The 16156-nt window shown below is 35.2% G+C and overlaps 1 protein-coding gene across 1 annotated transcript in view; it reads right to left on the bottom strand.

Moving 5' to 3' along the window:
• Window positions 1-12114, bottom strand: part of CEP126 (centrosomal protein 126) — a 95303-nt gene extending 83189 nt beyond the window's left edge. The window contains exons 1-2 of the mRNA XM_024115304.2: window positions 11715-12114; window positions 5220-5339 (exon numbers count right to left, since the gene is read on the bottom strand). Coding sequence (XP_023971072.2) covers window positions 5220-5339; window positions 11715-11842 — 248 coding nt within the window. The 5' untranslated portion in view covers window positions 11843-12114. The remainder of the gene's footprint in view (window positions 1-5219; window positions 5340-11714) is intronic.
• Between the last annotated feature and the right edge of the window lie 4042 nt (window positions 12115-16156).

Here is a 16156-nt window from a genome sequence, read left to right on the forward strand (position 1 = left end):
GCAAAGGAAACCATAAACAAGACGAAAAGACAACCCTCAGAAAGGGAGAAAATATTTGCAAATGAAGCAACTGGCAAGGTATTAATCTCCAATATACACAAACAGCTCATGAAGCTCAATGTCAAAAAAAACAAACAAACCACCCAATCAAAAAATGGGCAGAAGACCTATACAGACATTTCTCCAAAGAAGAGATACTGATGGCCAACAAACACATGAAAAGATGATCAACATCACTAATTATGAGAGAAATGCAAATCACAAGTACAGTGAGGTATCACTTCTCACCAGTCAGAATGGCCATCATCAAAAAATCTACAAATAATAAATGCTGAAGAGGGTGTAGAGAAAAGGGAATCCTGTTACACTGTTGTTGGGAATGTAGATTGGTACAGCCACTATGGAGAACAGTATGGAGGTTCCTTAAAAAACTAAAAACAGAGCTACCATATGACCCAGCGATCCCACTGCTGGGCATATACCCAGAGAAAAACATAATTAAAAAAGACACATGTCCCCCAATGTTCATTGCTGCACTATTTACAATAGCCAGGATATGGAAGCAAGTTAAATGTCCATCAATAGAGGACTGGTTAAAGAAGATCTGGTAAATATATACAATGGGCTATTACTCAGCCATAAAAAGAATGAAATTGGGTCAGTTGTAGAGTTGTGGATGGACCTAGAGACTGTCATACACAGTGAAGTAAGTCAGAAAGAGAAAAACAAATATCGTATATTAATGCATACATGTGGAATCTAGAAAACTGGTATAGATGATCTTATTTGCAAAGCAGAAATGGAGACACAGATGTAGAGAACAAACGTATGGATACCAAGGGGGAAAGCGGGGGGGGATGAATTGGGAGATTGGGATTGATTATATACAGTATTGATACTACATATAAAATAGATAACTAGTGAGAACTTACTGTATAGCACAGAGAACTCTACTAAATGCTCTATGGTGACCTAAATGGGAAGGAAATCCAAAAAAGAGGAGATATATGTATACATGTAGCTGATTCACTTTGCTGTACAGTTGAAACTAATACAACATTGTAAAACAGCTATACTTCAATAAAAATTAAATTAAAAAAAAAGAATTCACCAAGCTTACCAGTTGAGGCTAGTACTGTAAACTAAATAAAGCTTAATAGCTCAAGGACAATACAGTAATATAACAGAGTAGAATATTTGATGCCCATAATAATGATTCTAAGGCATAAAGAATAGATCAAACTGCATTTATCATAATTTGTATAAAAGATTACAGAAATATGCATTGCAATTTAGAAAGATTTATATTAATAATGTCAATAACATTTGCATAATTGATAAGTATTCCATTTCTGACAGTGCTCTTCATGCACCACACATAACTGACCTTTGACTCCTATTGACCCTACCTACTCAATCCCGACTTTACCTTCATACTCTACCTTCATACCTTCTCTGGCTTAGATCACTATAACAGCTTTATACCTGCCTTCTTTGCCTCCAGCCTGTGCTTTCAATTCATCCTCTACCCCTCTACTACAATGAGATAAAATATAAACATGATCATGATACTTCTCTGATTCCACTCTTTCAACAACATCTCAGAGTCCTAAGGATAGGGTTTAATTTCTTCAGATTGACACAAAAGTTATTTTATGAAATGACTGCTAGCAACTCTATAGCTTCCTTTCCTGATACACTTCCACATTTTCCTGTGCCTAAATCACATAAAACTTTTGTCTTTTATTTCATAACATTAAGCTTTTTCACATATTGTCCTCCTTTATCTCTCAAGTACCCTAACTCCTGGTTATTCATTGCATAGCATTGCCATCCTTTATTACTTCACTATTAGTAAATTGAGGGCAAGAATCATGCATTTTATTTTTATCCTCTAGTATATGAAACCCAGTAAATGTTAGTTGAATGAATAAATGCTGTCCTGTATGACATTTTAAATGGTCAAAGATAACTTCTAAATATACTAAACTCCTTTAATTTTCCTTTAATATATTATGAAGATATTATGGATAATACACCCATGGATATTTAAACCTACTGATATCTGGATTTATTTGAATCTGTTTATATTTTTCAGCTTATACCAAACTTCTATATATGCAGGTTTGATTAATATGACTTATTACTTAAAGTATAATTCCTTCTTATTTATTCTAAGGTACATTTTTCTTGTTTCATGGGGAACTCCAAACTCCATCATTCTCACAAATAGATAACACAGCTATCCCATACTTCATGTTCACCAAGTAATTCATTCCATGATTCTCTAGGTAATTTTTTTTCCTGCCTATAGGATATGCAAGGAATCTTTTTTTAATTGTAGATTTTAGTGATTCTTCCTAAGTGCTTGTCTCTCACCACTTGGTAGTGTTCCCTCTTCTCTTTATTTGGGCAGTTTTCCCCATTCTGTCCTTTTCTTTCTTATTCTGCCAGTTAGTTATATAGTTCCATAGGAGTTTTGTCTGGTCATCTGAACTTTTAAGCCTACATGCTTATATTATATTGTTTTAAAACTATCTGAAGGTTCCTTTTGAGTTCTTTACTTCCTAAAATTTATTTCTATTTATTTTCCTCATGAAGTCATGTTAAATCATATTATTGACATTTCTAATGTTTAGTGATAAAATAGATTAACCAAAATTATTCTTTTCTCCCAATATGATGCTTAATAATTGGTACTCAATTAGCTATGCTTGCTGATGAATAAATGCCTATTCACTAATTTATCAAAAGATAGTTCTAAAGTTGAAAATTAAAAACAATGTAGGAAATAAGTTAATTTTCTTTAGTGTGTATATATTAAAATCACTTCGCCTACTAGAAAGCCTACTAGAAAGTTACCTGAGGATGTGATCCAGCAAACTAATGTTATAAAACAAAACAAAAAAAGTGATGCTATGAGGCAAGAAACTGTGGCTCCAATTCCTGAGACCAATAAAGGGAAGTCTCAGATGCTCGTTGGGCATTAGGTCTAACAGGTAGTAACCAGTATCTGTTGTAGCAGTACCTAGTGATGAAGGGAGGAGGACTTGGAGGGAAACAAAGGGGACTCCACTGTATGGACACTGAGCGACAGAATGGAAAACTTAAGAATGTGATAAAAACATACAAGAAAAATACTGGCAATAGAAATGCAAAAAATAATAAATAACAAGAAAATTAAAATGTGTGTGATTTTAAGTGATTAATGCAAGTAAAACAAAGAGCACTTGGTGCTGTGAACATCTTTTGAGTACTACTGGGGAAACAGTACTGACAATGTCAAAGTATAAATTTGTCTCTTTTTGTAGAAAAAGCCGTGTTAGGAGAATATCTCTACTTGTAGGAAAAATATTGTTTTTTAAACTCTCTGACCATGGTATGAATAGACAGCATAAACTTAGATGAGGTTAAGCATAGATAGATAGGCCAAAAAATCCATAATGATAGACATATTCTGAAATTCAGAAGTGTAAAAATAATTTGGTCCTCTTTTAAAAGGTGAAATATAGAAACAAAAGATTAGTGTTTTAAAATAAAGTTTTATGTGGCTTTACAAAAACAAAAAGGGTTTGTTTTATTTTTTACCCCTCTGTAGGGTGACAGAAAAATAAAACATAATGGAATTGTATTGGAAAATGTTCTGCCTCTTAGAATTTTTTTTTTTTTTTTTTTTTTTTTTTTTTTTGTGGTATGCGGGCCTCCCTCTGCTGTGGCCTCTCCCGTTGCGGAGCACAGGCTCCGGATGCGCAGGCCCAGCGGCCATGGCTCACGGGCCCAGCCGCTCCGCGGCATGCGGGATCCTCCCAGACCGGGGCGCGAACCCGGTTCCCCTGCATCGGCAGGCGGACGCACAACCACTGCGCCACCAGGGAAGCCCCTGCCTCTTAGAATTTTAAACTAAAAATTTTCTTCTATATTTTCTACATCAGAATTCTTATGGGTGTTTGATGAGAGAAGACAGGTAGGAACTTCATGAATCAAATACATATAAAGCCTGCTATTTCATACAGCAAGACTATTATTAGAAAATTTACAATTGACAAATATTAATTCATTAATCAACAAAATAAGCTTAATGAAGAGCACTATGTGACAAATACTTGTACATGCGTTCTCAACTATTCATCTCTAATATTACCTTTTTTGCTCTATGTAACAATTCCTTGAAAAATATTGTATTAATTCCAATCATAAATAAGAAACTGAAGCTCAAAGAGATTAAATAACTTGCTCTAACTCATGGAGCTAGGATTTAAACCTAGATCTCTGATTCCAAAGCCCATGACCCTTTCAACATATGATTATTCATTTTTATTGAACTCCTACCATGTGCCTTGTATAAGCTCCAGGAGCTGAAAGGTAGGAGAAAAACAGAAATACATAAATACAAAACAAAAACAAAAACAAGCTTCATTAAATACTTTCAACTATGCCAGGCAATATAGAGTTAATCTAAAGAGAATACAGTGCCAGAAAAAAATTACACATAAACAATTTTGTATTCCCCAAATGGAATTTGCAACATATGCCCAATGATGTAGTAATAAATTCTAGGGCTTTTCTACTATTCACCTATTGTAGAACTATGAACAAGGTAGCAAAAACAACAATAAGAATGGCATAACCACTCTGTATTAAAAAAATCTACTAATTCAAACACATCTTGAAAAATGTCAAGCAGGGATAGGATGGTTTGCATTTTTACTTTATTTAGTTTCCAGTTTATACAGAAAGTATTTTTTTTAATGGCAATCATTTATAAAATTTTTTAAATCATATTTCCACAATTATTCGTATTTTCCCCATTTTTCTGACTGGATGAATGAGGGTATCACATATAGAAAAATTATATACAAGTGAATAATGAATTAAAATCAAATATGTTCTATTAGAGCTTAAATGCTAATTGGTAACCTTTTATCATAAAATGTTACAAAAAATGAAGAATACTTTTATAGTCATTTTAAGAAGTGAATATGACACTAATAAGTTCTATGACAAGAAAAGACTGCTACAGTCATGGTCAGTAAACTAGATGATACATCACTATCTTTGTGCTGTGGCAGAAAAATAATAAAATTTAAAGCCACAAAAATCTTGATCAATTTTATAGATAAAACACTCATGACTTAGGGTCATAAAATGCTACAAAGTAGAGAAATGATTAATTTATGACTTTGAGTTTCTATGCTTCTGAATAAAATACAGTTACTTACTTTTTTCTCTGGTTTGACTCCACAAAATATTTACGTGCTTGATTTCGACATATTTTTTGTTGCTGCAGTAATATTTGGCGCTCTTCTTCTAAATTTTTCTCAAAATGGATTTTCATATCTCTAATGGCAGCATAAAGTTAAGGACAGTGGTTTATGTCTTTACTGGATGAGTATCAGTGCTATCTGATAAATACAATTACAGCCTCATACTAATGATGTAATGATTTTTTGTGGAACAATTAGTATGTGTACACATCAGTGTTAGTGTATGACCGGCACATGTTTTATGTAAAAAAACTCTTGACTTGGTATTAGAACTGAAGATACATTTTACTTTCTTTGGGGAAAAAATTAATTACTTTTAGACATCATGAGCCCAGATAAGGAGACTACATATCCTTTCATTCATTATACAGATATTTGAGTAATTATTAACAAGTTACTATCTTAGGCATGTATATAGAAAAATGAAAGAAGGTTATATCTCATTAATAGAAATCAGATGAATTAAACGTTTCAGTAGATCCTTTAATCCATAGCATGAAAGTCATATTCAAATATTAAAAATCAAATAGCAATATAACTGGAAAGTTTGGGAATATAGTTTACTTAGTGATTTACTCATAAGTTAAAAAACAAACCATTAGGAAAACCATACACAGTAATGTTTACTCAGAATTTTGCCAGATACGGAGTATTTTAGTTATCCTAATTATCCATTCATTTGAAATTTACTGTATAAAATTAAACTTTCTTTAAATAAGTTGAATTGATATGGTTAATTGATGTCCGAGCTTATTTAGTTACATTTCAACTGGCATTATTGAATGCCTTTATCAAATTTATCACAGCATTTTTCTATTTTTAATGATTTTGAAGTTTTAAAAAGTGGTCATTCAATTACCATTTTCAGTACCTCATCATTAGATGTAGATGCATACAAGATTGTACTGAAGTTATTTATTGCAGGGCATGCCTATTTGTCTTTTTAGAATAAACAGTGTGTTTAAATTTTCCCCCCTCAAAATAAAGGTATGAAATTCTCTTTAAGAGTTCTATTTAATCAAGATTTTTATATGCCATAAATATTAATGGTAAAACAATATAATACATTAAATAATAAATTATGTTGTACATAAGTTGTTAATTCAAAATGTGTTAATTTTAGGATCCTGCAGTGCTTCAGCATCAACATAGTAAAAAAAAACCTTATATATTTCAAAACAAGCACGTTTATTTGAAGTTTTTGGTCATTTGAAACTTTGCTAATGGGAGCTTTCAATTGTGTTGCTATTTAACCATTTTTATGCCATTGCTCAAAATTAATTTACCTGTATTATAACATTTTGCACTACCTCACCATAAACAAATACACACACTCACACACAATATTTTTACTTAAAGTTTCTTTTGAAGGATTTATAAAAATGAAACAGAAAGGGAAGCAACCTGATTTTTTGTTGTTGTTGTTAGCACAGAAACAGCTAAAGATTTAGCTTATTCTTTTCTAATAGAGTACTTTATTAGAAAGAGGCAGACTTTAACAAGATGGCTAACTATGAAGTCACAACATGGCAGTGGAGGAAAGTGCAATTTCCTTTCAGGGTATCCAAGAGCAACATTGTGGGGGGAGAAAAGGAAGAAGTTGCTTTGGCTCAGGTGAGAAATATGCAGGCCTATGATGCATATGGAGATAATTCTGCCCTCTGTTTAACATGCTTGAAGTCTCACCACAGGAACATAAAGAAAATCACAAATGTAATGTTTGTAATAATGTTCTGACAACTATATATTGTTAGATTTAATTAAATGTCTCTTTCTCTATATAATATACATATGTATTATATATAATACATATATAATATTGCCTGCCGAGTTGTAAAAAATACTGCTCCTTTGCATCTCTTCAAAGTATGGTATCCAAATTTAAAAAATATTAGATGGCTGGTTAAACTTTTATTTTTCATACAAGCTGTATTGTAAAGGTAAGATATTTCCATAAGAATCACTGTTAAATCTTGTCCAAAGGAAGGTAATTTTTATATATTTAACAGTAAAAAAAACCAACCAACAACAAACCCAAGAATACTACGGGCACGTAATACATAATGATTATAATTTAAAAGCATAGCCTAATCTACCCCACCTCATCCTCATCTCTTCCTCTCCCAATTTAGTCTTTTTCTAATTGTAGCTCATTTAGGTTGTTTTAAATATGTTACCATCACTAATAACTATGAATCATATAACCCATACTCTTGTCAAGTTTATTAGAGCCATCCAGATTCTTTTTCTTCTTCTCTGTACCTCTCCACAGACTTGGCTCAGATGCTCTAAATCCCTTGTCTGGACTACTTCAGTAGTCTTCTAACTCATCTTATTACAGTACTCCTAAACTTGCCATCCTCCATTTGAACCTCCACAAAACCAGCTAAACACAAATCTCATTGTGTTTCTCATTCTTTGCTGTTCTCTAAAATCTCCCTATCACCTTCATGATGCATTACAAATTTCTTGGAATATACAGCATTTTATAATCTGGTCTGTTTTTTCAACTTCATTTTTCAACATTTCCCTGCATGACTCCGATGTCCAGCCACACTAAGATACTTATTAACAGAACAAGCCATGATGTAGTATGCCATTATCTTTTGGCACTTGTTGGCTAATTCTACTCATCCTTTCAGGGACACCTCAAGCAGTTCCTCCCCTACGAAGCTTTTTCTAACCCTCACTGGATGACTTGACACCCTCATGGGTACATCATATGTGTCTCCTCTATATTTCTGTAACTCCAATGCCTGGCATGGTGCTTGGAATATGGTAATGGCTTAATTAAAGCTTACTGAATGACTTCCTTGGAGAAAACTCTCAGTAGATAAACTAGGACAAAAGGTATACACATTTTTATAGCTTTTAGTTCCTCACAGACAAATTGGTTTCTAAAAGAGTTCTATAAATCTACATGTCATTAGAAATATATGAACATGAGTTTCTACACCTCATGAGCATAAGGTAGTACTTGTTTTTAGAAAGACCGAATGGAAAGTCACGTTTTATTATGTATGTATTAGCAAAATAGAATAATTGCCATGTTGGGCAACTAATTTTTATTTTCCTCTTTGGTGAATTGTTAGTTCAGAGTCACTGGACATTTATCTATTGAGAATGTCGTTTAAAAAATCAATTTCAGTAAATTAATTTTTTAATTAAAAAATTAAATTAATTTTAATTAATTAATTTAGTAAATTAACCCTCTGTCATAGTTACTACAAGTATTTTCCCTAGATAATTTGTTTTATTTAATTATACAATTTCCCCTTATGCTGAAGTTTTAAATTAATGAGTTAACTTTGAGATATTTTTCACTTGAAATTGATTCTTTCTTTTCAAAAGGTAAAGTTACTATACCTTCAAACTATGAAAAAGGTGAAGCTCTATTTTCTGTCAGTTTTCCTTTATGATTTTGTATTTAGTTTTATATTTACCCTTTTTATCAGTTCAAGCTTATTTTGGAATGTAGTGTAAAACATGACTTAAGGTAGAGACGGTGAATTTAGATTACACTTTTTTAGAGGTTTGACTAAGGAGACAGGAGATATTAGAACACAGTTAAAAGGGTTTGTTAGTTTTAAGGATAGTTAAGACCAGAGCATGTTTACAGGCTGTAGGGAAAGAAGGCTATTTGACAAAAGTTGGAAGTAAATTGTAAGAGAGAGTTAGGATAATTTACAATCCAGAGTTACTGAGAAGAGAGGTGATGAAAATTGGGCACCAGTGAATGGATTCACCTTCTACAGTAAAAGTGATATCCCATCAGCGAGCCTGGAATAAAAAGCAGGGTAGGGGATTGAGGGTGGTGATGGGAGTAAGAAGGTTTGTGTTGTTTGTTCGAGGGACCTGAGGGAGTTCATGGCATCCATTGTCTTATGAAGTATTGTAGTAAGACAGTCTACTGCGAGTGACGGGAGGTGATCAAGATCTGGCACAGAAACTAATTAAGAGGAACAAGAGAAAACCCTTTTCTTCTTCTGGTGAAGCTGGAAACCATCAAGCTGTAGATGTTTTGTGATTTTTTTCTCTGACAGCATTTTTATTGTTGAGTGAAGGAGTAGAGAAATAGGGTTGTAGTAGTTGCTGGGTGGTTGAGGAAGAATAGGAGTGCAAAGAACCAAGGATGTTGGTGAGAGAATATGTGTAGATAATTAAGAATAGGATGTAAACTGGGTAGGGAATAAAGAGAGGCAAGGTGGAGGCTAGGATAAAATGGAAGGGGAAAAGACTGGAGATATTTATGAGAAAACAAGAGGTATAGAGTGAAGGGGACATGAAAGACCTTCACTTCTTTATTCTATTTCTATTTGAATTATTTTAAGAAATTGGAAATTATAGAATTTCAGCTAATTTTAATTAGATGAACTTCATAAGGTTTTGTTCCTTGCCTTTAGAGTCAGGGAATTCTGACTTGAGTGAGAGAACTTCAACAGAAAGCTGGATGGCCTCTGAGTATTGAATTCATATTTGGAAGTCACATGTAGAAATTTTACCAAGCCACTTGCTTATTTTAAGTCTGCAGTTCATTTTTTAAATTTAGTCATTAATTCAAAAAATTTGCATACCTACTTTGTACCAGGTATCCAATATGAAACATTACAGATACTAAGAACATCCAAAATAATACAAAAGGTGTTTAAGTGTTTCTCCAACTAGTAACATAATGATATTCTTGATTTAGTGTCATAGTCTTTATTACATTCAAAAGAATTCCTCTATCCCAATTTAAATATATATACTAATTTTATATATACTAGCAAATATATATATATAAAGTAGCAAAAAGTATATTATATATACTTATTATATATACATACAAATGCATATATATACACACATACTAGCAAAAGTTGTTGGATTTTAGCAAAGCTCTGGACATCTATTGAAATGATCATCTACAACTTTCTTAATTTTAACTATATATTTATAATTCAAGTATATTTTTAGTAATACATTTCTTTATAGGAAACCAACATAATTCTGTAATTATGTCTATTTTGTTTTGTTCATTTGAGGTACTGCTGAATTTATTTACAAATATTTCCTTTGTTGTATCAATATTCATACCTCATAAATTTAAAAATATTAAGCTTATGACCATTTCACTAATGAAAATGATGGAAAGATACACTTTGTCAATGAGCCACTTACAGTGCTTCCCTATTTTCTGATTTAGCTATAAATCAGGGTCAGTGTAATAGGAGTTCAGGGTCCAAGAAAATACAATGTCAAGGGAACAGAATCAAATCCATACAGAAAGCAATACAGTTTATTTCAGATTACTTCTTGAGCGAGGACAGTTTTGAGGAGTAGTAAGGGCAAAAGCCAAAGTGAATGGAGTTAATATGAATAGATGAAAAGAATTAGAAGCTGCTATTGCAGGTTAGGGTTTCTGAGAAGCTGACTAAAGAAAGAAAAGACAGAAGGGTTAAAAGCTTGAGGAAAGCATGATCAGTGGGGGGATATTTTACCATCAGTTAAGCTTTGTACATATCTGTCCTCACTAGAGTTGTATCCCAAGCACCTAGTCAAAGAGCAGGCACTAAATGAAAATTGGTTGTTGACTTGCTTTTAAAAGTGCAACATCCCAGAAGTGGAAGACACTAAGGATAAGAAAATGGGGTTTAACTTGAAAAGTGAAGACACTCCATTCTCTGACAAGAATGAAGATGATTATACAGCACCATCACTACCAACCAAGTCCTTTGAGAATACAAAGGTTACACTCTAATTATCATAACATTCTCTGAAGGAATAAACATGGTTTACATATTTTGAAAACAAAACTCTTTCAATTTTCTACAATGCAACCAACAGCAGTCTCAAAGGTGGGCTAGACCAATTCTTAGGGACAGGTCAGAGATAATCCAGTGCGAAGCCTCCGGGTCCTTTGCTTCTCATTTTCTGTCTGTTGTCTCTCTGACAACAGCCTGGGCAGAGGATGGAAAACAAAACAAATTAACCAACTGTGTTAGGCTTTAGCAGCTCTGGTGAATAAATTAGGGAAGTGCTAGGTTAACTGTTAAAACGGACTGTTTCAGCAGGGTAAAATATTTTACCTATTTGTTGAATTCTTTTCTCCAAGCAGCATGATTAATCAGGTGGTGGATAATGTGAAGTAAAGAGCATAACGGCATAACTCTAGAAGACAAAACAATCCCCGTAGAACACACGGTTGATCTATTTGAAAACTCACAAAAAATTTACACCAGAGTTGAATGGGGGTGAGATAACAAGGTGGCCGGGAAAGCGGTCCTAGAATAGGATAAAATGGTATTTCAGGTTTAAGGGGAGCAACGACAGTTACTGAAACAAATATCCGCACTAAGATGACTAGCTAGTTTCTGTCACCTTGCATCTGTGATAATGGGAATCTAATGGGAAAAAAGATGGGCCCCGCTTCCAACACCGCTACGCCGGCAGCCACGGCTGGAAGGATACAGGTAAGCGCCAGGTCGGTGACGCCCGCCGCTCAACCGAGGGCTGAGGGGGGCTCTGACGCGGGTGTCCAAGGATTCAGTGCCCAGTCCCGCGACCGCGCTCCGGGCTCCGGGCCTCCCGGTCATCATCCTTCATTCACCTCAGCGCCGCCTCTCGGCTCGCCCCCAGAGCCTCCCTCATGGCAGCTCCGGCTTCCTCCTCCTCCGCCCCTCCCTGCACTCCGTCTCTCAGGCCCCGCGTCACTGCGGCGGGAAGGTTGGCCGCGGCAGCTCTGGTTCCCGCACAGCGGCGCTCTTGGCTGTGGTGGCGACGGCAGCTGCAGCAGCGGCGACCTTGCCTGGCAATGGCAGAGGTGGCGGCCGCGACCCCAACGCCTCCGCCATGTTGACAACCAACCGACACCGCGTCCTTCGCGACGGCTACCAGGGCGTGGGGGCGGGGCGCCAGAGGCAGCCAATAGGAGGCGCGGACTCCCGCCTGCTCCCCCCACCACTCTGAGCTGACTGCGGGAGGCGGCCTGGAGCCCTAGCATCCTCAGGGACGCGAGTCTTCGCAGGATTGGGGAGCTGACTTGTGCCTCGGAGCCTGACTCCGTTCTACCTCCCTTTTTATGATGATGTTTTCGTGAGGGTATTGAGAGTGATGAAAGACAGTGAGACGCAAAATCTTCAGATACAGGCAAACGCCACCGTGGGGATTCTGAAATGATTGCCTCGGGGATAATTCAGGGTAGGATTTGTTGTTTAGCTACCTAGTCCTGCTGTGGGGTTTGAGCTGTGTCTTTATGGAGCATCACTATCCCCAAACACCATCTCTTTTAAAAGGCTTTGTGGAGTGGAAATTTCCTTTCTCTGCATTCTCTCACCCACTCCCTGACGCTTCTGCCATTCCGTCTGCAAGTCGTCTTCCTTGCCATTTACCTACTTATAACGTCGCATTTCAAAGGCTTTTAATGGTGCCAGCCTTGCTGCCAGATTCTGGAAATAGACCATCAAAGCATCGGCGGCCAGGAAAGTAGTGCAGATTTAATTTAGTAATCTCCTGGGAAGATATGCCAAAAGAGATCATCATATTGAAATTGTTTCAAGCTCTTATGGAAAATTGGATTTTTTAGCCACCAGGTTTAGTGGTTTTGCAAGTAAAAATTTGAAAAAAGGCTGAAACTCTTTGTTGGAGCTCATTTTAAAAGTACATATAAATTCTGACTGTATTTCAGCCAGATTTTTTTTTCTTTCTTTCTTTTTGTGTGGAAAAAACTCCCAGATTGGAAGCAGAATGTACAAACAGAATAAAAATCACTCGCCCACCATTCAAATGCCTCTGTCTTTGTGAATCAATTTGTTCATTTTTAGAGTTCAAATAATAAACTTTTCCAGTTGAAGCTATTTAAAACAGAGTTTTTGCAAAGTTGGATACAATGACTCAGATTGGAATGTGTTCTGGTGACTGAGATTTAGAAGTGCCACAACAAATCCAATTTTGAGTTAAAACACAAAACACATAAGCCCCCTTCAGAACCATGCCAAGAGGGTAGAATAGATAATCTTGACAAAGAAAGGCTAAATGTGTATATTGGGACGATTAGCTATCTTTGCAAATTTTTAACTGGCCTAGTCACAGGAATTTAAGTTGATTCTATTCCCACTGCTATCATCACAAGTCTGTTTCTCCAGGGCCAATTTGAGAGAGAGTAAGCAAAGTAGGGCAGTGTAAAGAGCAAATAAAAGTGAGAAGGTTGTGCTTACTTTTTGAAGTATTTGGGCATGGTTAGCCTTCCTGAAAGTCTAGTTTTTTCTATATTATTAGGTTGATATCTCATCACTCATAGGTACCTTATTGCTTTGTCACATGGTGTATTAGCATTAAGAAGCATAACTTGGTTTCTTAGTTGCCTACAGATGTTTACTCGTATAATCATTCTTCATTCAGATGTTGCTTTACAATGATACCAAAGAAGAAAAGAAAATTTAAACACAATGTTACCAACTTTTTAAAAAATTACAGATCTATTTTTTCATCTTTAAATTATTTATTCCTTTCTTCAAAATGTTAAGCAGGTTTTTCATGTTTTATTTAAGTTGTACAGTCCTTTATTAAGTTGTATGGATTCTAAAAAAATGGCTTTAAGATTAGATGTTTGGATAATAGAAAGATAATTTGAGACATTTATAAGTTTTATCTCTTGGCAGGAAAGATAAGTACGATTTAAGCAATAAAAAAGAGTATTACACTAAAGTCTCTCTATTTTGTTAAAAGAGACATATGAATTAAATACAATGGTTAACTTTTCACACTTCAAAAACCATAAAATAATTCATTCTTTTATGAAGGAAGTAAATACTGAGCACCTTACTATGTGCCAAGCACTTTCTAGGTGCTGGGATACAGTAGTGAGCAAAACTTCAAAGTCCCTATGCTCATTAAGCTTGCATTTATTTTTCTTTCCTACTAGAATACATGAGGTAGTGAAAAGTGCTATGAGGAAAAATGGAGTAGTATAGAGAGATAGAGACTGATGTCAGTTATATTTTAGATACGGTGCTCAGGGAAGGCCTCCAAGGAAGGGAAATTAGGGCAGAGGTCTGAATGAAGAAAGAAGGTTGCCACTCAAATATTTGGATGAAGAATATTATCTAGAAGCAGTGGGTACTTTAAATACAAAAGGCTCTGAGGGCAGAATTTTATTTGATATGTTCAAGGAACAGCAAGAAGACCACTGTATCTAGAAAAGAGTGGGGTAGGGGAAGTGTGCTAGGACTTGAAATTGGAGCAGTGCATGGGGGATGTCCTTCTAGTGCAGTGGAGATTTATGTAGTATACAAGGGATTAATATAAAATCCAACTTCCAGTGGAGGGAAAGCCATTGGAGACTTTTGAGTTTGAGAGTAAGATCTAGTTTAATCTTTCAAAAGGATCACTCTAGTGGCTATGGAGAAACTAGGCTACAGTCGATAAGGCTAGAAACAATGAGACTAGATTGAATGTTGTTATGGTGGGCTGGGTGAGAGATTATGGTGGTTTGGACTAGGAAGGTAGTAATAGAGGTGGCAAGAAGTCTTCCAGATTTTAAACTTGAGCCAGTAAGATGTGTTGATGCATGGTTGTGGCAAGTGAGTGGAATTTTTAAAAAAAGAGTCAAATGTGGTTCCAGCTCACATTTGGAGCTGGAACCAACTGCATAAAAGGTATTGCCATTTTCTAAAATGGGGAGGAGTAGGTTGAGGGTGGGAGAAGGAATAAGATTTAGGTTTCAAATATGTTAAATGTGAGATGCCTATTAGACACCCAACTTCATTAACATGGTTTCAGAAATTGTTAATGATGTTCTATTTACAAAAGAAAATATAATAACCACTTTATGGTTACAAAACATGTTCACGTAATTTATCTAATTTGGATACCATTATAACATTGTGAATTATGTGAGGCAGCGTGTGATGGACAATTTCTTGAGCTTTCACTTTCATCTTGGCTGAGGCTATTTTTTCTTCTGCTGAAGTATTTTCTTGCTGAGGCTATTACTTTTTCTTGCTCAAGTAAGAATTTCCTGAATTTGTCTCTGGGCAAGCTGTGAAAGAACAAAGTACATTAATGTCTGGCTGATTTAAAATTGCTAAAGTTCTGCCATCTTCTTTTCAATTTTATGAGACGTCAACTAGAAATTTAAGATTAAAGGTACATACTCATCTAGTTCTAATATAGATTTTAAAGGTCATCAATATTGCCAGCAATGTTAAAACTGTATTATAGAACAAGTCAAATAATAATGATGATAATAATAAAAAATAATAATTATTATACCACCTAACACTTGAGTACTTGTGTCTCTTGCACTGTGCTAAGTGCTTACATATATTAAATAACTGAATCCACACAACAATCCTCATTCTACAAAGAAAGTAAGCTATAGTGATATTAGGTAATTTTGCCCAAGTTTCCAGAGCAAGGGAGTGGTGAGTCAAGATTCACCCAGGCATTCTGGTACCAGAGCCAGCACTCCCAACCGCCCCCCGCCCAACGATGCCTCACTGGAGAAACTGAGAAATTTTCAGTAGAATAAGAGATAAGAGTGTTTGCATTTAAATAGTACTTGGTGAGGATGTAAAGTCAGAAAATAGATAATTTGTTTAAGATATTACTTCATTAATTGATATCTTAGTGCCTATACCATACCAATCACTATGCAAGTACCATAAAAACTATGATCTCTGCCCTGTTGTTCTTGGGCTAGGAAAGGAAATGGAGAAAATAATACCTTGAATAGGAAGCAAGACTCAGCAAAATCTTAATTTTAGGATAGTGAAGACTTAGGCATGTTTAAGTGGTGAAAAACAGGAGCCACTATCATGGAGAATTTGAAAATTCATCACAGACATTGATCTATCAACTTTCAGAGAGTGGTAATTTTCAATAACAATAGTCCCCTTATATTCACAATTTTT

Source organism: Physeter macrocephalus, chromosome 16 (genome assembly GCF_002837175.3).
Source record: "Physeter macrocephalus isolate SW-GA chromosome 16, ASM283717v5, whole genome shotgun sequence".
Classification (NCBI taxonomy): Eukaryota; Metazoa; Chordata; class Mammalia; order Artiodactyla; family Physeteridae; genus Physeter; species Physeter macrocephalus.